The 21,051-nt window shown below is 49.7% G+C and overlaps 1 protein-coding gene across 3 annotated transcripts; it reads left to right on the top strand.

The window, feature by feature from the left end:
* The first annotated feature begins 2,894 nt into the window (after positions 1 to 2,894).
* Positions 2,895 to 20,606, top strand: BOK (BCL2 family apoptosis regulator BOK). Of its 3 annotated transcripts, none has more exons than XM_083848212.1 (5): positions 2,895 to 3,217; positions 4,099 to 4,472; positions 7,856 to 7,984; positions 14,716 to 14,879; positions 19,256 to 19,461. In XM_083848212.1, exons 2-5 carry the CDS (start codon positions 4,250 to 4,252, stop codon positions 19,292 to 19,294), a joined length of 555 nt encoding a protein of 184 aa, XP_083704338.1. In that variant the 5' UTR covers positions 2,895 to 3,217; positions 4,099 to 4,249; the 3' UTR covers positions 19,295 to 19,461. The 3 variants fall into 3 exon arrangements, with proteins under 3 accessions (XP_083704338.1, XP_083704339.1, XP_083704337.1); XM_083848213.1 differs by lacking the exon at positions 19,256 to 19,461 and adding an exon at positions 19,496 to 20,606 and having other exon boundaries at positions 2,896 to 3,217; XM_083848211.1 differs by lacking the exon at positions 19,256 to 19,461 and adding an exon at positions 19,492 to 20,606 and having other exon boundaries at positions 2,897 to 3,217.
* Positions 20,607 to 21,051: the final 445 nt, after the last annotated feature.

Consider the following 21,051-nt stretch of genomic DNA (forward strand, 5'->3'; position numbering starts at 1 on the left):
CTGGAGCCCTGCACTCAGCTCTGGGACCCCAGCACAAGAAGGACAGGGAGCTGCTGGAGGAGGCCCGAAACAAGCCACAAGGATGATCAGAGGGCTGGGGCACCTCTGCTATGAAGACAGGCTGAGAGAGTTGGGGTTGTTCGGCCTGGAGAAGAGAAGGTTGGAGTTAGATGATCTAAAGATCAGGCTTTGAATCAAGCCCTTCAGAGTTGAGAGGAAGGGTCAAAAGCACTCAACGTTTGGCTTGGGCTCCATTATACTGCTACTTCCATGTATTGTTTGGCAGCCGGCAAAATATTTTTGTGGAAAAAGAACTGCTGCTTCCAACCCCCCTGCTCCTCCTGTTGGTTCCCTTGGTGGCACTGCAGCCTGAAGCCTGACCCCGCAGGTGCTTTCACAGTGATAAATGATCCCTTCACAAACACTGATTTAAGTATTGCTGCCAAAATCAGGCACGAGGAAGCAGAGGGGGGAAGGATGGTATGTTACAACGGGCTGAGATAATGCAGAAGGTTCAGGGATGATTTGGTAGAAGGCTTTGGTCTGTCATGGTGCCAGTGTTTTGCCAGATCACCTCTCCGAAGGGAAACCTTTTGTAACTGGCTTGGTCCCCAGGCTTTCTGGGCAGCTCTTCAGCATCCCTCCGCTTCTCCTGAGCCCTTGTTCTGCAGGGTAAAACATCAGCCCTGCATTTCTGCTGGAATTGTAGGCATCTGGGAAAATGGCTGGGATCAGCACCGAGAGGTAAAATAAAGCAATCCGTCTGAGAGAGACCAGGCTTTATGAACACGAGACTGGAAATGGCCTCCTAGGCCACAAGGGTTTGTCTGGCTATTTTTCCTCCACTGTGGCTTTATAAGTCCCTTCTAGAGACTTGCTTCTCTGATGGCTGAACTATTTAATATTGAGCGTAAGCTGTCCATAAATATATTTAGACTGTTGCTGCCTTCTTACTGATGTGGTTTCTCCAGGGTTCGCTTCCACTTGCTGTTTCTAAAAGACTTAATCATATCTCTTTTCTGCTCTTGTATTACGAAATGAGTGCTCCAAGTCCTTTTGATCGTGTAATCCCAGATAGGCAGGAGCTACGCTTTGGAGACTGTTGGAGCCAAAACACTGTCATGCCAGTAATACCTCCACTGGGAAGAGTGGTTTTGGGTGATATGAGTGTTTCTGAACCGTTTCCTGATACTCCTTTGCCGCAAGGGATTTTCCAGCATACATCTAGCCTCTAAATGTTGTAGCCTACACATACTATGGAAAAAGGAGCTCACATTGTGTTGGCAGCTCCTTGGCTTGTAGCACTGCTCCTTTGTGGTCAGCTAAGCACCGTGTGCTGCAGCTTCATGTGTTATTACTTACAGAGGGGTGAAGATATATTTTGGTGTGTAAATAATAAAAGTAGAATAGCATGCAACGGATGTGGGTTTTTTTGTTTGTATTTTTTGATACAAAGTGTGGTTTATTATACACAGCCTTCGTGTTTCTAGTTTTTTATCTTAGACTCACATCCCACGGTGGAAGTTGAGGGGGTGCAGGATGCTGTGGCATTCGGGCAGGGAACATGTGGGACGGGTTTGGCACTGCGGAGAGCTGGGAGGCTCCGTGGCACTCACACGTCTGCCAGAGCTCTGGCAAGCATTATCATTAGTTAAGCAATCCTGATATTTAAGCACTCATCTTTGTTTCAGAGCTGTGCTGAATAGGAGCAGTTTAAATAAGACTTCAGCTTCAAGCTGTCAGCTGCCGCAGGAGGCTTAGACATAATTGTAATGATCCCTCAACCATCAGAATTGCAAAGGCAAAAGTATGATTTTCCAGGAGGCCATGGGCTGCTTGCTGCAAAGGTGTGCGTTAGGGACGGGCAGCAGCTCAGGATCTCAATTTTCATGGGACAGATCTCAGTTTGCAGTGATTACATTTAAATTTGAGGAAGGCAAGAGGATAAAAACACAGTCTTCAGAGAGAATCTTTGGGCAACTACTTCTGGTACTTCGTGGCAAGGCAAGGCAGGGGTTCTGAGCTAACTGCTGCTGCATACGCGTATGTCGACTTGACCCTGCTAGGCGAGGTGCTCGATATATCGTACAGCAAGGTTTTACATACAGGTTGGTTGTTCCTTCGAGACCGGCAGTGGTGCAGGTTGTGCTTGTTTTTGGTAATCAACTCCTTGAGAGGTGCCTCTGTCTTTTCTCAAAGGCGACAGGCGAGAGATGGCAGCGGTTACCCTCTTGCTTCTGACCTCCTTTTGGGAAGGAAGCATTGTGAACATGCCATGTTCTTAGTTATCAGCCTACAGCTTCGTATTTCTTGGGGAACGTTTGTGTTTGGGCTGGTAGGACCTATTTTTCTGCAGGAAACTTCTATTTCTGAAACTTCCTTTGTTCCAAATTGACAGCAACAAAAAATCCAACATTTGCACACAGTCTATTGAGGTGAAATGGTATCACACGCCCAGAGGAACAAAGCTGAGAATCATGGCATTAATACAATGGTCATGCAGCAAGAAGCTGATGTTGAGAATAACTTTGGAATATGTTGGAACAAATTGGAATGTTTTCTTTAAACTTTGTATGTTAGATTTTTTAACACAATGAAATGGGCACGTTCCTGCAAAGCATTGCAGTCCCGACAAACTATTTTCCACTGGCAAAGTCGCTTCGATTTTGTTGAACCTGGCTGCTCCTGGCTCTGGGGAAGGTAAGCATCACTTGTGTAGCCCCACGCCGTAGCTCTCCGTTCGACACCTCCAGTGTTTTGGACCCACCAGTGGCTGGCCAACACCGACTCCGGTGTCCTGTCTTCGCGTCTCGGCAGAGCATCCAAGGCTGCCAGCGAACCTCCTTAAGAGAGACGCGAGGGGAGGAGAAAGCGTGTTCAGCAACCCCACCTCCTGGTTATTTCATCTTCCTTACAAGGCTAAAGCCAGCAGCTTTCCTCTGCCTCTGGGTCCCTTAAAAGCAGCAGGGCAAGCCCCAGGGCTCCCGGCGGGTGCAGGAGAGTGCGAGGCTGGGTGGCACTGCCCGCCTGGTGCCACCGCACTGTGACAGTGGCCTCGGAGCCCCGGGAGGCTGAGTGGCACTGCCTGCCTGGTGGCACGGCACTGTGACAGCGGCCTCGGAGCATCGTCCAGGGCTCCTTGGTCCCCATCCTCCCAGCAAGCACGGATCCAAACCCCAAAAGCAATCACTGAGGGGGAAAAAGCGCAACGTGAGAGGTAAATGCATTTTTGTTGTTGTGGAGAAGGACAAAAGGAGTGGGCTTTGTTTAGCTGGAAATTCATTGAGGCACGCTGCTGTCTAAAACTGGGGATTTAAAATATCTGAATAAAGGCTTTGGTCTGACTGATTTCAAAAGCTGCACTGGGTTAAAAAGATCAACAGATGAATTCAGGTGACTGAAGAAATTTTATATTTTCTCTTTAGGCATTTACACTTGGAAACTTTCTTTGGAATCTGCTTTCTGTTTCGCTCTCTCTGCTGTTGCTAAAGTATTTTGAGTAGTAATATGTATGTTGCTTTAAAAAATAGGAAAAGAAAGAAAAGCTGCAGAACCAAAAGCTGACCTTGGTAAAGACCTGGTCTTCTGTTGGAGTTAAGGACTAATAAGACCTTTGAAATGCTCCCGTACCCATGTTCCTGCAATTCATTAGGGCCATTTCTTTAGAAACATCCCGGACCTACTGAGCTGGAATGCCTGTCTGCATCTGGTTGAGGTTACTGTAGCTGGTATTTAGGATTCATGTTTTTTCCAGTTTAATTGAAACAAGCTGAGGTTGTCTACACATTCTGTGAATTGTTTCCATGTCCTGACCATCCCGTCTCTCTGAAGTGTAATTCTAGGGCTGCTGAATCTGAAAGGGAAAAGAGAAAACACACAGGTAGTGCACAACTGCAGCCCCTCTGCGGGCCATGCTGCCAGTGGAAGTCAGAGTAGCTGAAGGAAGAAGACGTGGACACTTGTCTGTGAGATTCACTGAGACAGATCTTTTCAAAGTGCGATACTACTGAGCTTAGCTTAGCTGTACAGTATAATACTTGGGCTTCTGATTTGCATCTTTGTGGCCCTAGAGGACTTACAGATGCTCTTATTCGTCAGGTAAAATGAAAGACCGGCTTTTTGAGAATAGCTGCTGGAAGCTGTGATGGATCAGGAGAGCTGTGCATTGCCACGCAGCTCCTGCAGACCCTAAGGCATCGGGTCAGCCTCCCAGAGAGTGCGTGCAGAGGCGTGGGTGCAGCAGCGGAGGATGGAAGTGCTTCGCCGATCCTCAGTCTTCGCTGCAGAGGTGATGGAGGTGTTCGACAGGTCTCCCACTGACAAGGAGCTTGTGTCCCAAGCTAAGGCCCTCTGCAGAGACTACATAAATTCGAGGCTGGTTCGAGCAGGTGTCAGCTGGAGCAAACCTGACGGCAATGCGCCGGTGCCTGGCGGTAAGCTGGCCGAGGTGTCCACCATACTGCTGCGGCTGGGTAAGTCCCTGCGCGCACGGGTGCGAAGCGAGTCCTGCATGGAGCAGTTCAGACCAGACTAAGAAGGGGCGTGTGGTTTCTGGGACTGATGAGTGCCAAGAGGCTTTCTGTGTGATGATATAGAGGCTTTTGTTCTCTGCTGTGAGCTCTGGGATTTGCTTTTGGTGATTTCCCTGAACAGCTCCTTGCATTTCCTTAGTTCCCTGGGGCATCGCTCAGCACCCTGGTTCTGCAGAGCTTCATTTTCTGAGGACTTGCGACAGCTAAAAAGTATGATGCAGTCCAACAAAACCCAACAGCAAACCAATTTTATCTGCACAAGACTGCAGCTGTGTAAGAGTTTTAGTTCTTTCAGTAGTTTTTGTCAGCTTTGCATTTTAAACAGGTCTTGCGGTGTTTTCTCCAGGCACTGGTGACTTGGCTGCCGTGACGCAACCCAGCCTGGCGTCTGGTAGGGCACTGGTGGCTCCACACCTGGGCTTCAGCAGCAGCTCACCTAACTGCAGGGCTGTTTAATTTGGGGTAATTGCTTAGATTGCGTGCACTGGAGATTTTACAAAAGCTGCTTTCCAGTGACAGTGCGTTAATGGCATGTTTCATTTGCCGTTGTTTACCTTACTTATTCAGCAAGACCCAGCACTCTGCTTCTTGGAGGTGGCTTCCAACATCCCTCTTTGCCTGCAGGCTGGAATATCAGTGCACATCTGGCTTGGAAGCTACCATTAGCATTTGCATCTGATTTAATTACACCAAAGTTCAAATAAGTCTGGTGAAGCAACCTTCAACTGGGCCTAACCAACTCAGGACCAGACTGGTTTCTCCACTTTCTCCTCTTTCTTTCCTCTTCTGTTTGATGTTATCCCAAATTTCTTTTTAAGGCATAGCTGTTCTTCTTCTGTGTGGCCTTTTTATCACTATTCTTTTACAATTTTTCCTCTCCTATGCTGACTTCTCTATTTTTGTTTGTTTGTTTGTGTGTTTTTCTGTCAGTCTGGTGGCCCTTTTGTCCCCCCAGTTCTTTGCCTGGGCTGGGGGCTGCTTTCAGGCAGGTCTGTGGGTGGCCAGGAGCACGCTAAAGGGCAAGCAGGTGGCAGACTGGATCCGAAGGCGTCTCCTGGGTGACTCTCCTGTTACTTATTCATGTCCAGATGGAAAGATTTGGCTGATGGTCCCGGGAACTTGGCGCCTTCTCTGAGCAGATCTGTTTGTGGAGAGCCACGGTACCCATGCAACGAGAAGGGGAACAGTCCTTCTCGTTAGGATAACAAGTGCCTTCCACCCTGTTTGTTCAGAAACGCCACCTGCCACATGGCTGTCCCTTCCTTTTCCCTTTGTGGCCGTAACCAGCGCAAGGCCATGTGGTATCTGGCTCCTACCAGGAGCTGTAGGCTGCAGCTGCTTACTGGACAGAGCAGTTTTTGCTTTGTGCTAGTGCTGAGAAGCCTGTGGAGATGAGAACTCAAGGGATTTCCTACTCCTCTTGTACATGGTAAGGCAGCAGGGCCCGGTGAACTGGCTGGTGGGCCAACAGAGGTGCTGGCCACAGGCTGTGCAGCTGCAAAGTCTTGGGCAGCATCAGCTCAGTGAGGCTCAGCAACTGGCCAGTGCAATTAACTGATCATGTGTGGTAAACCCTAATGGTATGGCCAAATGAGACACCTCAGAGCCACCTACCATACGCGGCGTAGGTCTGGTTTATCCGAACTCCTCTCTCCTGTGGCAAAACCCAGACAAGTGCCTTTTCTCCTCTGAACTGAGCTCCTGCACGTGGAAACTGCTGCTGCTGCCCTGCTTGCTCTTCCAAGATTGCTGCAGGAAGGAGGAGAAGCACAGAAATTGCTCTAAATGTCACAAATTGTGCAGCCAGTCAGTTAACAGACCCTGAAGGATACCAGCAGTGATCCTGGGACTTCTTTGCTGCGCATTTTCCTTCCCCCGCTGCTCTGTGTATCGCTGTGGGGCAGGGCTGTGTGCTTCCAACCCAAAGGGGCCCTGATCTCATCTCAGTCCTCCAGTCGCTGCTTGTTAAAAGCTCTCACAGTGGCAGGCTACCAAGTGCTGATCCCAGCCTGTCCCGCTCCCCATCCACCCCGCTGGGCTCAGGGCAAGGCTTCTTGCAGCCACAGGGAAGCCTGCGTGCTCCCTGTGGGGCGAGAACAGCTGTCGAATGGTTCGTCTTATCAGGGCTGGCCACGCATGTGCAGGGTTTCCTCTCGCAATCAGATTGTGTGCAACAATCCCATGGGCACAAAGGGCCGGCGCAGTTCCTTTGTGGACTTCTCCGAAGCCGGGCTTTGCCCATGCCGGGCTGAGCGCCAGTGACCGGTTAAATGAATTCAGGTTGAGCAGCGAATGCCTCTGGAGCAAGCTCCCGGTGGTGGTGATGTCTTTCCTTTTCAGCTCCCACGTAGTGAAATTTTCAAGGGGAACCGGCTGCCCTCTGGCTGGGACAGGCCACCTGGGTGCTGCAGGGGAATGGCAGGGGGCTGTGACAGCTCTCCTCTTCCCCTGGGCGCTCCAGGGCATGCCCATGCAGAAGGACGAGGAGCATCCTTTTCAATCTAGATTGCCAAATAGGAACCTCCACACACACAGAGCCTCAGTCCCCTGCAGTATTTGTGACGTGTAATGCTCCCACAGCATCTCGGCCACCCTTGTTAAATAGCCATGAGAGGTAACACCTTCAACCATTTCTCAGCTGGGGCAAAAAACAACCTGGAGCTGAAAGCACATCCTCTGTCTGTGTCAGGAACCTTGCTGCTGAGGAGCCAGGCAGGCAAAGGATCCCTTTGGAGGAGAGAAGGAACTCCAGGTCGATGCTCTCTGCCTGTGGTAGCACAAAGTAGCTGAGCTGGGCTTCTCTTTGCTCACTTCATGTTGTGTGGCTCTGGGTGGATTCTTGGCTCTCATCAGCCTCCAGCATTCTTGAGTCACTCTCATCATAAGGCATTTTTGTACAGGCTGAGAAAGGGCGTAACTCTGAAAAGCTTACGCAGGTGGACATGCCTCCTTCTCACTTCTGAAAAAAAAATTGGGATGGCTTTGTTTCTCTCAGGCCTGTCTCCTGTAGTGGGGTAAAGGCAGGCACTCGCTGGGTTCTGACTTTGACAGCCAGCCTGGGAACATCATTCGTATCAGGGATTGCTGCAGCCATGCCACTGGTACCACTCCCTGTAGGTGTCCCGGGCACAAAGGGTATTAGGGAAGAAGGGAGGAGATGCAGGGGGTTGCCTCTAAATGACCCTAAGAACTCTGCTGCCTGTTTAAAGCAAGGTGGAGCTGGGGCTCTGTCTCTGGCCAGAGGGACACGAGAGATGACCCCAGCTGTAATGCTGGCATGGACCTAGTGCCCTGTGCGTTGACTCCTGACTGCTTGCTTCCAGGAGATGAGCTGGAATACATTCGCCCCAACGTCTACCGGAATATCGCCCGCCAGCTGAACATCTCGCTGCACTCGGAGACGGTGGTGACGGACGCCTTCCTGGCTGTAGCGGCGCAGATTTTCACCGCAGGTACCGCGCACAGACGGATACACAGACAGGGCTGGGGCGGAAAGGGACGGGATGGGGCTGCCTCTCTCGGAGAAGGCATGTTTCTGGGATGGCCTGCAAGGTGGGGCCTGCTTTCTGAAAGAGCTGCGGGCAGTTTGGCAGCCTGCCCTGCTGTAATGATTTAATGAGGGCTCCTCCGTGCTCTGTTGTTCTGGCAAGGAAATGCCCTATTTTGTACATCCTTCTGGCAGGTTCTCATTCATTCGAGAAGCCATCTCCTGCCCTTCCTCCTGAGGAGGTGGCGTTACCTCATTGCACAGGGATGTCACTCATTCCAAGCTGCTTCGCTCACCACTGGCAGCCAGAGAAGATTCATTACATGGGAGTCTCCCTTGTTCCAGCTCACACTGCTGCTGTTAGAGCCAGAACCAGCTCATCACAAGGGAGTTCCCCTCTTCCTGGCTTTCTTTCCCTCAGCAATAGCCAGAGCTGCAATGGAGCCTGCTGCTTTCAGTTGCTGCTTCTTCTTCCTCAGAGCCAGAGACGGGACCTTGGTCCTCGTGGCTAGCTGTTCCCCACAGGCAGGTGGTCTGAGCTTTCCCGTTGCCTAGGCATGAGTGTTCTGCTTCTGTTTGCTCCCGGAGGTTACTGACAAAAGCAAAACTACACTCTGTGCTGCGTTCCTGCGAGGGAGCCTTGGCCTCCCCTGAAAACAGTTTCTGCTGTACTTCCAAGCAGGCTTCCATGCTCAAAACCTTTTTATCTTCACAGTCAGCTATACCTTTTTAGGCGCATAAACTGCACAGGAGCCACTGACACACCAGAGAAGCCCTGTGCTGACATCCTGGACTTCAGATCTGAAGTGTGTTGTGATGCAGAGCTCAGATCCTCTCCGGAACAGCAACAGATGGCAACAGAGATCTGAGAGGGAATGCTAAAGCCGGGCTCCTGTCAGGTTTAGCAAGGCAGATTTACTCCCCGGATCAGGGAAATGGAAACTGTGTCATAAGAAATGGATAGATTTGGATTTTGTAGCTAGTGTAGCCCTCAGCGTCCTTCCAGAGCCTTCCTGGAATGCAGGTTGCCTTTGCACTAGCCTGGCCTGGTAGGCAGTGTGGGCTCAGAAAGCAAGAGCCGGGCAAACACAGCAGGAATATCTGAGTGTGGCTGTGCTCAAAGTACAGGTGCCCTGTCTTGTCCTTTCAGTGCTGAGCTTTATTTACATCAAGGCTTACAGAAAAAACAGAGGTCGGGTTTGCAGGCTTGGGTGTTTGCAGTGCAAGTAAGTAGTTTATCTTCTTAGATGAGTATCGCTGATGCACAGCCCAAGTGACAGAGGGAATTAAGCCAGAAAGCTGAATGGGTACAGGTGGTGCAGACTGTGTGTGCTGCTGTGCTGCATAAACATGATGCTGGGGAGAAATCCCTGCTGGCTTCTGGGAGCCGTGCCCTTGCCAGCGTGTATTGACAGACACATCAAGAGCTGCGTTTTTTGCTCTTCAAGTTCCCAGCTCAGGAGCTGGGTGAAAATTTTGGGCTCTGTAAAATGTTTTTTGTTGAAAGTAAAGCTAGAAATTTTAACTCTTGGCTTTAACCATGGGGTTTTCAGGATGGTGAGAATGGCATCCAGACTCAGCTCTTTGAGGCTGGCAATACCAGAGACACTGGGAGCATTTTAGACACGAAGACTAAAGCTCTGCAGCCAGTGCTGCCCCTTGTCTGGGGACACCGTTCTGCATAAATTGCTGGCAGATGGTTGGCTGCGCAGGAAATGGGTTCAAACCTCCCTGGCGCTGAGTGTCATCTGTTTTCTCCTCTTTCCCATCTCTGCCTCACACCAACTAGCAAGAAAACTTGTGAGTATGAAGTGGGGGTTGTGTGTTCAATCACTTTTGTCAATTAATTATTGTAATTTCTCTTGCTCCTGGGTGGCAGAGGAGGAATAGTTTGCTGATTTTAACATTCCTGAGTCCTAGTTGCAGTCTCAAGACTTAACATTTAATGCTAAATCCAGCAAATCAGAGTTGGCTGTGGCAGCCAGACATTCATTCCTTTTTTTTTTTTTCATAGTTCAGAGGAAAGAGGCTCTTACCAAGCAAAGGAAACCAGAGAGCTCAATACAGTCTGAATTTTCAAGCCAATTACCCATGGCTAAAGCATCTGACCCTGTTTTTCACTGTCCAGTTTATTAAGAAAACAGCCACAATCTGACACTGCCAGGCCTAGACAGTCTGGAGAGCCCCATTAGTGACATGCAATGCCTATCCAGCAAGGGAGTGGGGGATTTTGACCCTGTCTTGCTGGAGAGGTTTCAAATCTTCACACTGTACCTCTGGCAGTGCTTACATGCTATCCTCACTGTCTACGCATCTGGACAAAGTAGAAGCTCTGGGTGGACATCTCAAGAAGGGAAGACTGAGGACATTTTGCTCCCTGGTTGATGCCTCTGCATGGGTGCTTGTGCCGTACTCAACTTTACAGCATTGTCTGTTCCACTGATCTCAGTTTTGTCTTTCCTCTGGTGTAGCACGGACAGCTCAAATCCCAGTTACAGCAAGATTAACAGCTGAGGCTATAGGCAGAAAGGGAGCAGGTCACAGAGCGTGGTAACGTTCAAGCTGTATTTTCTTTCCCTGTTTCTAACAAGCTGTTAGTTATCCAAGTCAAGGAGAGCCTGTCTGTGCAGAGCCTGGCATGGCAGAGCCCTGACCTGTTTTGGATGTTGAGGGATCTGCAGTAGCATCACTTCACGAGTTAATCCCCTCTGAGCACACTCAGAGCCTCACTCATCTTCGGGGACAGTACAGCTGGTTCTGCTGGGTGGTCCAAAGCTGCTCTGGAGCCGGCAGGAGATTTTCCACTGACTTTAACAGGTTTTGGACTGGGGCCTGGCTGAGCTGGCATTTACAATAACTGCTTAAATAAATCCCTGAAGGAAGGGGTCACTTGGTGGAAGGACAGAAGAAGAAAAGGGAGATGCATTTTCCTTTCCTAAAGGAAACAGTTTCCCAGTCAGTAAGCACTGCTAGGCATGAGGGCTCTCTAAAATAGGTCTTGTCCTGGTTTTATATGGGTGCTGGTAAGTTTTCAATCAAGAGTGCTTTGGCTGAAGTGAACCCTGTACAATGAGGAACAGGGATGTGTGGTTAACGGGTTGTCATGAGAAAACGCTTTCCCCTGCAGCATCTCACTGCTGCCGCATCACTTAGGCTTTATGAGATGAGCTTCCTGCCTTGTGCACATCCCTCTTGGCATCGTTCTCTTCACCAGAGGGAAGTACATTGTGTCTGACCGTATTCTCCCAGCTGTTGAAATGTAGCACTTGATCATATTACTCTTAGGCCTGATTTGCAAGTTAGACTTTGATGCTGAGTGGAGCAGAGGGAAATTTATTTGGGTAACCTTGGATAGCATGGTGCTTGGAGACTGCACAGTTGTGTCTCATGGCTCTTTGTGCTCCCCCTGGGGCAGACAAGCTGAAACACAGTGGGAACGGTTTCAAGAGCAGTTCTTTCCTGCTAATTCATTTTCCCCTGGGCTCGCCAGTGTTTACATGCCTCCAGCTCCACGGCTGGCCTTGAGTCTGCGACTTGTATTTCTTATTTTTCAAGATTCCTTCTAAGTGTCTTTTCACATGTTCTGCATCCTTTTGTTTCACCTCTGTGGACAGAAGTTTTAGGGCGATCTCTGTTTTAATCACTCCGTTCAGGACTGCTTTTCCACTCTCTCACACACAGCAGGGAGATGCGAATCGCTTGTCCCTCAGCAGCACCTGGGGACGAGCAGCCCCTGGGGATGGCAGCCAGGCCTTCTGAGGAATTTGGAGCAAGGCAACGCTCCTTGCTCAGGCACTGGCCAGATACAACTCCACACGGTGCCGTCGACAAGGCAGTCCTCGAGAGAAGAGCAGATGAAGCTGGAGTCCTGCGGGAGCACAGGTCGGGGCCTGCTGTGGGCTGCTCCTGGGGCTGCAGGCCGCTGGAGCCCTCCTGAGGCAGGGGGTGCCTCGGTGTGAAAGGAGAGGGTGCTCCATCCGTGTGCTCAGGGGGGTTCGCCTCGTGCAGGCCCTTGTTGAGAAATATCAAGAATTCAAGAATTCATCACCCTACACCACTATGTAGCAACCTTGACAGAAAACACAAGAGCTGGAGGGGCTTTCCTTCTGTCCTCCTCGGAAGGAGGTAGCTGGACCAACATGTCCATAGAGCAAGCTGGTTTGCTGGGTATTAGGGAAATCAGAGGTCTAATACGTCTTTCTTAGGGTGTGGAAGGACTTTTTTTTCCTGTTAGATAGTTGGGTTTAAAATGAAGTTAAAGCTACCTTTCTCTACTGGGGTGACCAGAGCTCTAGTCTTGGTTACTGCTGTGTAAATGTCCCAAAACCAGTGCACTTGCTTTAGATATTTAGGAGTGAAGAGTGTCAGTAAAAGCTTGGGAATAAGCCACTGAACTCCTCCCTGCAATTTTGGGTAACTTGAGTTCATGTAACTCAAAATGAAAGGAGCCACATTTCTGTGGGGACAGAGGATGGCAATAAGAGGCTGACATAAAACTGGTTATAAGCCAGCTGAGATGCTGGTCCAGGAGGTCATGGATGGTGACAGGTAACCTCCTAAAACCTCTTTCTTTGGGTGGAGAGGTACTGGCCTGCCTCAGGACAGCCTCTGCCTTGCTAGGAGAAACCTTCAGACTCGTGTTTTCTCATGTGGTTTTATAGCCTCTTCCTGGCTTGTTTTGCTGGCTGTCATGGTGACACACAATGTGAGAAAGAGAGATAAATAGTGTGAATACCGCACAGGCAGTGAACTTCCTGAGTGACAGCTCTGGGGAGGGGACCTGCAGAGCCGACTCAGAAAATAAAATCAGAATACAAATAACAGCCAATTTAGCTACAATAATAACTTCCTCTGATCCTGTGGATAGTGCTGGTGAAGGACAGAGGATCGCAGCAGACTCTGACCTACTGCGGGGTTATCGTTGTTACAGTGCCTTGCAAAAGGATCTGCTGGAGATTTTGATCTTGCATCAGTCATGAGTAGAAAAATGGCTTTTTTTTGGAACGTGGATTTTCTCCAGTCTAACAAGCCATTCCTATGGCTGATATTTGAATAGTTTCTCTGTAAAGTTTTGCACATTTTTACTAATAAAAAAGTAATTCCTAAAAGTCTTACTGTGAGTGTCGCTTTGGAGGCATCAAGTGGAAGAACCCCAGAAATGCTCTCACACCTGCACGTATGTTAAAGAGATGTGCTCTGCTGCAGTGTGAGCAGACACCAGGACTTTCAGGCCCCATCCTAGAGAGATGTTCGGGATGCCTGGGGGTCTGGGACGGCAATAGAGGAAAGAGGAAGGGTCTTTTAAATTTAAATTATATTCAAGGCTTTCTTAGCTGATAGATTGCTGAGCACATCCAGTTTCTCAATCATGTGTTTGACCCCTTCTGGTGCCTAGATCTAGTGGCTAAACAACTATCTGCCTTTCCTCCCTCATACCTGTTTTCTTTCTTGTTGCAACCCCGCAAGAATGATTTTGTGTTTTTTTTTTTTTAAACAACTAAAACTTCACCTGGCCTCTGTCTACATTTGGGACAGACCTTGGAAAGGCTCCTCAGAGATCTCTCACTGTAAAATACTTCCCAAAATGCTTGTCAAATACTGTATTCCAGATCATAAATTAAGGGGGGTGGTAAACTTCCCAGCAGAGCCGAAGGAAACCCACGTAGTACTGGTAGTTCTTCTTCATGCATGCAAAAGGGTTGCATTTCCAGGTCACTGGTCCTGACAAAAGTCTTATCAGGGATTGCTGGCTGCAGTGTGTGAGCACGGAGGATTATACCCAGTAGCGCTGGCAAAGTGCAGGGGAGCCCCAGGGAGGCTGGCTGGTGCCCAGAGCTGGGCTTGAGCGTGTTTCTTCAGCATGAACAGGAAGATGGCTGCTGCTGGGGCAACCTCCACACAGCGCTCACCGATGGCAGGTCAGCCTGGCAGGAAGCTCTGCTTTAGGGGAAATTAGATGACTGACAGCCACTCCCATCCCTGCACTGCTCTCAGTGGGATGGGATATGTGGTGTTAAATATTGCAGGCAGGGGACCCAAACTCTTGAAGTTGCCTGGTTGTTGGTGGAGGCTGAGAGAGGCCCCTAGCCTCTCAGAGCACCCCAACCTCCTCACCTCTGTAGCTTTGCGTCCCGCTTTTGTTCTTGTGTCACGGTAGAACTGACTGTGTGGATGCTCATCTCTTACATGCTTTTCCTGTCACATTGGAACAGGCTCCTCTGAGCTAGAAAAAAAGCAGGGATACTTTTGTGTTAAGGCTGATTAGGAGTCATGCTGGTAAAAAAAAACCAAACAGGTTGCTCAAACTTTTTGAATCTGATTGCCGCCTCTGCAGCATGTGCATGGCTGAGAGTTAATGGCAATGTCAACCACTGCAGTGCGCATCTTCCCTGCATCAGTGATAGTGCTGGGCTGCTTGCTCCAAAGCTGCACAACCAGTGCTGAGAGGCACATGTCCAAGTCAGACCACTTCCTTCTGCAGCTCTAGGGAGGGAGTTTTGCCTAACACCAGTCTCCTGGTTTTTCTTTTCATGGAAAAATTCATGGGAGAGCATGCAGAACTGTGGCTGTGGCTCGACACGGAGCCACGTGCATGCAGAGTGGGCACGTGTAATGAAGGAGGGCTTTCCCTTCGATTATTCAAGACCGAGTGGCATGCACATGTGTGAAGCTGAATGACCTCTCTTCTTTTCCTAGGCATAACATGGGGCAAGGTGGTGTCTCTCTATGCGGTGGCAGCAGGGCTGGCGGTGGACTGCGTGCGGCATGCACAGCCAGCCATGGTTCACACCATCGTCGACTGCCTGGGAGAGTTCGTCCGCAAGACCTTGGTGACATGGCTGAAAAGGCGAGGAGGCTGGGTAAGAGAGGCTGTATGGTCTTTGCTTCCACACATGCACACCAGAAAATAAACCCAGTTAAAGGAAGTGAGAGTGCCCCCGCTGCAGCTTTATGCAGAAAAACATTGAGTGAGATTCTGCCACAGCCCCGTGGCCACCACTGTCCCACACCTGTGCTAGGCTCCACAGAGCTCTGTCACTGCCTCCTGGTCCTGCCCGTGACAGCACCCGCTGTTCTGGCCCTCAGCCTCCTGCGTGCCTGTGCTGGACTAATTCAATCCCGACCCACTGCTGTTCAGTTCCTGTCTCGAACTTGTCTGGAGCTGCCAGCCAGTTGTAGTTGGAGACTGCAAATAGGAGCCATCCTCTTGGGCAGCTGTTTTCTTGAAACTGAATAAATGAGGCCTGCCAGCTTATTTCCCATTCCACCTGCCCCACAGTTCCCCAAGTCAAAGATTATATACTAATGTAACTTGCCATCATGAGGAAATTTAGAGGGTTATTAAAACCTGGTAGTTCATGCCATTCCCTGACCTGGTGGTGCTCCGTGAGTAACTTCTGATGTAGCTCAAGCTGTAGTGCACTTATGCTTTGAAGGGCACTGCTAACACTCATCGATAGGGCTGGCAGTGGGAGGGCTTGTGGCTTTCACTGGCCTGCCCTGAAACTGTGGTTATGGCACAGTGTTGTGTTGGAGCGTGGTACAAGCACCAGTTGGCTATACCCATCTGATTTCTTTGGCTCTCTCTATAACCCATGGGAAATAAAATGCACTGCAGTGGAGCTCTGGTTAGAGTAAGAGCTTTATGTAGGTGCTGTGGAATAGCCAGACGCCTTTCTAGCGAGCTCCCCAGAAGCCTGAGATGAGTGGTCAGCTAGGGTCAGGGTTGGAAGCTGGGTGATGTATGTCTCTCTCTGGGTCTCTGTGCTAGTCTGGCAGGGATATAGACACTTCTTGGAAAGATACAGCCAAAATCCCTTTGGTACTGCCTGGCAGAGGCTGTCTGGAGTTAAATGTTCCCATATGACACCACAGAGCTCAGGAGACATCTTGTTCCCAAGGCATGCACTCCTTCCAGGCTGAGCTGCAGTGGCAGAGTCCTTCCTTCCCGAGAGGTGACATTTATTCCTGAGCTGCCAGGAAAGGGGCAGGCTCCTCACCCATCTCCGGCCCAGAGAGGGGATCTTCTTCCAAACTGAGCATTGCTCCTCTGTGCTGAGAGTTCCCAAGCGTGCCTATAGTCATGCCAATGACGTGGCTTCTCCAGGGGTGAAGGCACCTGTCTGATGGAGGGCAACTGGACAAGTAGGCAGTGTACTGATTTTGGATCCCTTGCATTTCCTAAGGGTCATTGCCACCTTCAGTCATCCCTGCCCTTTCTAAAGCTATGTCTCTTTGGGGCCAGCTGGGCTGAGGAACTGATTGGTTGGGCTGAAGAGGAACCATTGATTTGCATGCCCCAATTTGTTTCATTTTGCATCTGCACACATAATTGTGCTAAGATACTGCAGAGGATAACCTGGGAAAGCAATTCATCAAGGACCACTGTTCCTGCATATGAAATCCGTGCCTCAACATCATTGGTGGGGCTTACTTTAACAGGGTACCTTCTGGGGCTGGTTGAAATGTTTTCTCTGAAACAATTTTTTCCTTTGGAAAAAAAAAAAAGTTTCATTAAAATTGGAATGTTGCACAGGAATGTGCCTCCTCCTAGTCTCCAGCTAACTTGTTTCTTTGTTTTGGTAAACCATACACGTTCTTGTAAGTTAACATCTTGTTTTAATTTTTGTTTGGCATTATTAGACTTCTAAACAAAGTGTTTTGATAGTTCCAAATGGATATTTTTAGAAAGTTTGTTGCATAGCAAACAAGGCACAAAACCCACTCCCTGACCAGAGCTGCTTGTCGCCATCTGGGGAGATAAGCCCTGTCCACTGCTAGCTGCTTGTGCCAATCATTCCTCTTCACATGGCCATTACATTTTCCTTGAAGCTACGCTGCTCACTCTCAGGCTCTGGCTCTAGGAAAGGGAAGCCAATGTCACTGCCCCCGCTTGGACAAAATGACTGTAAAAGCTGCTGGGCTGTGCTGATTGCAGCCTTATCAACAACTTTGGGCTGCGGAAAGGAGATATCTTCCCTCTAGAAACACATGGTTCCTTCAGCCTGGGGGAAGGCTCCAAATCCTTTTTCCATCATGTGCCGTGTTTCCCTGAGTGTTCCCATGTCCCTGAGTGATTCCCATGTGCCGAGTTTCCCTTGATCTAGGCACTGCGGTGTGAAATTGCCCAGCCTGGGTTCACAAATGGGCCAGACGAAATGGCTGTGTACCGGAGACCCTTTCGTTTGGCACCTGACCTAGCTGGTTGTTCGTTTGTCTTGGCCTGGAGTCCGTGTTTCCCCTGTGCACAGGGCCCCTACCTCTTATACATCAGCTCAGGAACCATGCCAAGAGGAACCACCACGCTCTGAGCTGTTTGGGGAAAGCCACTGCAGAGACCTTGGGAAGGTGTTTGGAAGTCCCCGCTCAGCAGCAGTTTCCCACACGCCTCCGTTCCAGGAATCCCTAGCCTCGTGCTTCTGTTTTGTAGGGTGGAGAAAGCCTCCACCTGCCACAGCCCAACACAAAACAAACGCAAAACCTCTTAGGAGAAACAGGAAACATTTACCCCTGGAGGTATCACCTCTTCCTGGGGAGAGTGTGCAGCTTTGGCAGTGGCTTCACAGTAGAACAGGAAGATTTAGCAGCTGTTATGTATGTTTTCTGAGCTTGAGACTCAAACTTGTTCAATGAATAATTAACAGGCAAAGATCAAACTGTCACTACAACAGCTTATCGGTGCCTCACAAGACTGAAAGACCTATTTAATCGAGAAGCTTTGAAATTTTCAGTTCCAGTGCCTTATCTGGCGTACTTTATTTGGATCACAATAGTCGAGGCAATTGCTAAACAGCTGAGCTATTTTGTTTATCTAAGCAAGAACCACACGGGCTTGTAAGTGCTTCTGACTGCAGCTCCTCGTGGCTAGCCCCGGTGAGGTCCTTGCCTTTGGCAGGCATGTCACAGCTTCAAGGGGGTCGCACTTTCGCATCCCAGTGGCTGTCACCCTCCAGGTGTGCCTACCTGGTTTTGCAGAAGACGTGAGGCACTAAAGCCAGGAGCCATGCAGTTCGTGGAAAGCAATGAGCTGCGCTGACATCTGGATACACGCTCAGGCAGGCACGGGGACCTGTCTTTCTGACGGAAGAGGCAGCTTGGCACAGCTGTGTTTTAAATTTAACACCGTTCCAGTCCCTGATCCAGGCTGAATCTGTTCGGGCAAAGCATGGCAAGTTTGCTAGGCTGTCACTGAAAAGTTTAGGCAGACCCCTTTTACTTTCCACCACGATACAGGTAAAATACCTGTAACCACTCGCGCTGCATTGCAGCATCTTCTGCTGTGTGCTGGCACGGCTGCTTGCGATGTTTGCCTGTGCTTTTATAGCTGCAGGCAGCAGCATTTCTGCACCTTGTTGTTCACCTTTGGGAACACCCCTTGCACTGATTCGGCTTCCTCCTGTCCTCCTGTTTGTCCCGTCCGTGACTGCCTGTATTCATTCCTCCTGCAGTCTCTGCTCATCAGGTATTTGGGACCTTGGTGTCTCCAAACGCTCCCCGGAGAGCAGCAGTGTAGTGGTGCAGCGTGCCAGCCCCTCAGGCTTTCCTGTGAGAGAGGAACCGCCGGCACGGTGTGGATGGCTGGTGAGGCTGCTGGCAGCAGACTTCGGTCTGTAGAAGACAGTGGAATCAATGCAGCTGTATTCAGTAACTGGGTACAGGGATGTGTCCCTTCAGTCCCCCCTCCTGCTTTCTGATTATAGGATAAGAGAATCACAGAATGGGTTGGGTTGGAAGGATGTGATTTTCTATCTATCTCTGTCCTGTTCACTTTTCCTTCCAGATATTTTACACCTTCTCCTCCCAATGCCAGTCGAGATCATGTCTTCATGATTCGCTGGGTTGTTGTTCTTTGTTCCTTGCAGGCTTCCATTCCTGTTAATACTTGAAACCAGCTGCCCAAACGATCTTTAAATCTGGCCCATGTGTTGGGGAGGCATCTCTGCCAGCAGACACATTTCCACAAACAAAGCTTGCATTGCTTGAGATTTAAATTGCGGGTTGGCTTACTTGAATGAGTTCCAAATAAAACATTAAGGCAAGAGAAAAAGTGCAAGCAACTTGAGCTGATATTAAACAGGACAACCTCCGGGAAGCATCTTGCTTTACAGAAAAGGATGAGAGTGCTGCTATTGCCAAGGCTTTCTATCTTTTTTGAGAAGGGGAGGAAAGTTTCTTTTATTTCATTACTGAGAATGGAAAATGCTTGACAATATACCCGTAACATTTATTTCCCCAGGCATGGCCAAGAAGCAGACACTTTGCCTTGTTGATGTAGGATGAAGGAAGTGCCTTTTACAGAGCTCTCGAGCCTGATCTAGTAACCTGCTGTGCTTAGAAGTTATCAGGGCAGTTGGCTGTGGCTGTTCACAGCGTGGCAAAGTGGTGCAAAGCACCGTGTTGGTGTGGGAGTGTCTGTTTGGTGGCTGACACAGTTCTGGGCATCTCTGATGATCTCTGCTCCCTCTTCCTTAGGCAGACATCACGAAGTGTGTTGTGAATACTGACCCCAGCCTTCGCTCCCACTGGCTCGTGGCTGCTGTTTGCAGCTTTGGGCACTTCCTCAAGGCGATCTTCTTCGTGCTGCTGCCTGAGAGATGAACCTGAGCTGCCCGCAGCAGCCCCGTGCTCCATCTCCTCCCCCACTCCAGAAGCAGTGGAAATGGCAGCCTCTGAAGAGGAGGAAGAGAAGAACCGGGACAAACAAAAGGCTTGTTCTCCTCTCCCTTCAGCTGGCAGCAGCCGACCGACCACAGTCTCCTTCTGGCAGCCGCAGGAGCCTCTCTCACCCTTATCCTTTCAAGAGCCTCATTTTCCTGGGTGACTCGTGGGTACGCCCCGGGCATCGCCAGTCCCTGGGCACGCTGACTGCGGCACTGTCAGACCTCTGTTCCTTACAACCGTGTTGCATGCTTATGCTAGTGCCAGGCAGAGGGGAGGAGGAAGGGGCTAGTATTTGAAACGGAATAGAAATAAGAGAGGGGGAGCATCCCTCCCTCACTGCATGCGATTCTCCTCTTGGTGCTCAGACTCGCCTTGTGTCAGTTCTTGTTGTTGCACTCGTGTTTGAACTCCCCCTCCTCCTTCCAGCCTGCCTCTGGCTTGCTGGGCTCTCCCCATGGCACAGCGTGCCACAGGGGATCAGTCAGCAGCAGGTTCTTCATGGGATGAAACAAATGTCTGTCGTGAGATGCTTCTCCCTCTGACGCACCTTGGAAATGGCGTTTTGGGGCTGTGTGGGGGAAAGGACCAGAGGGCGTGTGATGAATTGGTAAGGCTTTTGCCCTGACTTCTCCTGCTGCGCTCACACGAAACATTTGAAACAGGGGAGAGAGGGACAACGCCTTCAAGCAACAGCTCGGGCTTGGATTTTATAATGAAGACAAAGCTAAATGTGTGAGTAGGGAAGGCTGGGGGACGTGGTCAGAAATTAGGGAAAGAGTAAGTGAGCTGCCTGATGTTGTGAAGGGGGAAAGCTGTGTCAAAAGCAACTGGTATATGTTTCTCCTTTAATGTCATTGGAAGTACAACCTGCAGTCTTCTTTGTGGCAAAAAATAAAAGAAAATTGGTGGTGTTTCACTATTGCAAAGGGTATTGTATTTGTTTCCAGAGTTAAAAATTCCAAAAAAGGCCAAAACAGTGCAGAGACAAATACTTAGACCATGCTAAAAATACTCCAGCTTTTTCCCTAGTAGAACGTGTTAACGTGTTAAAACTACAACTCCCCTGGTTCCTGCTCAGAACTTAACCCGTGTTGCTCCCCTGTCATGTCTCCTGCCATGGGAGGCACCCTGCTCAGTGCCTTGCTCCTGGGAGCACGGCCTCTCAGAAAAACACTGCTCTGCATGAACAACACGGGGCATTATAGGAGTTTTTGCTGTTATTTATTTATTTTTTTCCTGATTTCCCTCCCCACGCCCTGCGTTTGGAGGGACTTCACAGTTTTCTTCCAGAAATTATGAATGGGTTTGAAAATAGAGCAAGGCATTTACTTGTCGGGACGGATCCCTGCGAGCAGTGCCGTGCTGTGACCA

Source organism: Anser anser (genome assembly GCF_964211835.1).
Source record: "Anser anser genome assembly, chromosome: 9".
Lineage (NCBI taxonomy): Eukaryota > Metazoa > Chordata > Aves > Anseriformes > Anatidae > Anser > Anser anser.

Excerpts from the sequence above, each read along its gene's own strand:
- BOK (XM_083848211.1), top strand. The coding sequence starts at position 4,250 with ATGGAAGTGCTTCGCCGATCCTCAGTCTTCGCTGCAGAGGTGATGGAG. Across the intron at positions 4,473-7,855 it reads CACCATACTGCTGCGGCTGG|GAGATGAGCTGGAATACATT; the intron begins GTAAGTCCCTGC and ends GCTTGCTTCCAG. Across the intron at positions 7,985-14,715 it reads GGCGCAGATTTTCACCGCAG|GCATAACATGGGGCAAGGTG; the intron begins GTACCGCGCACA and ends TTCTTTTCCTAG.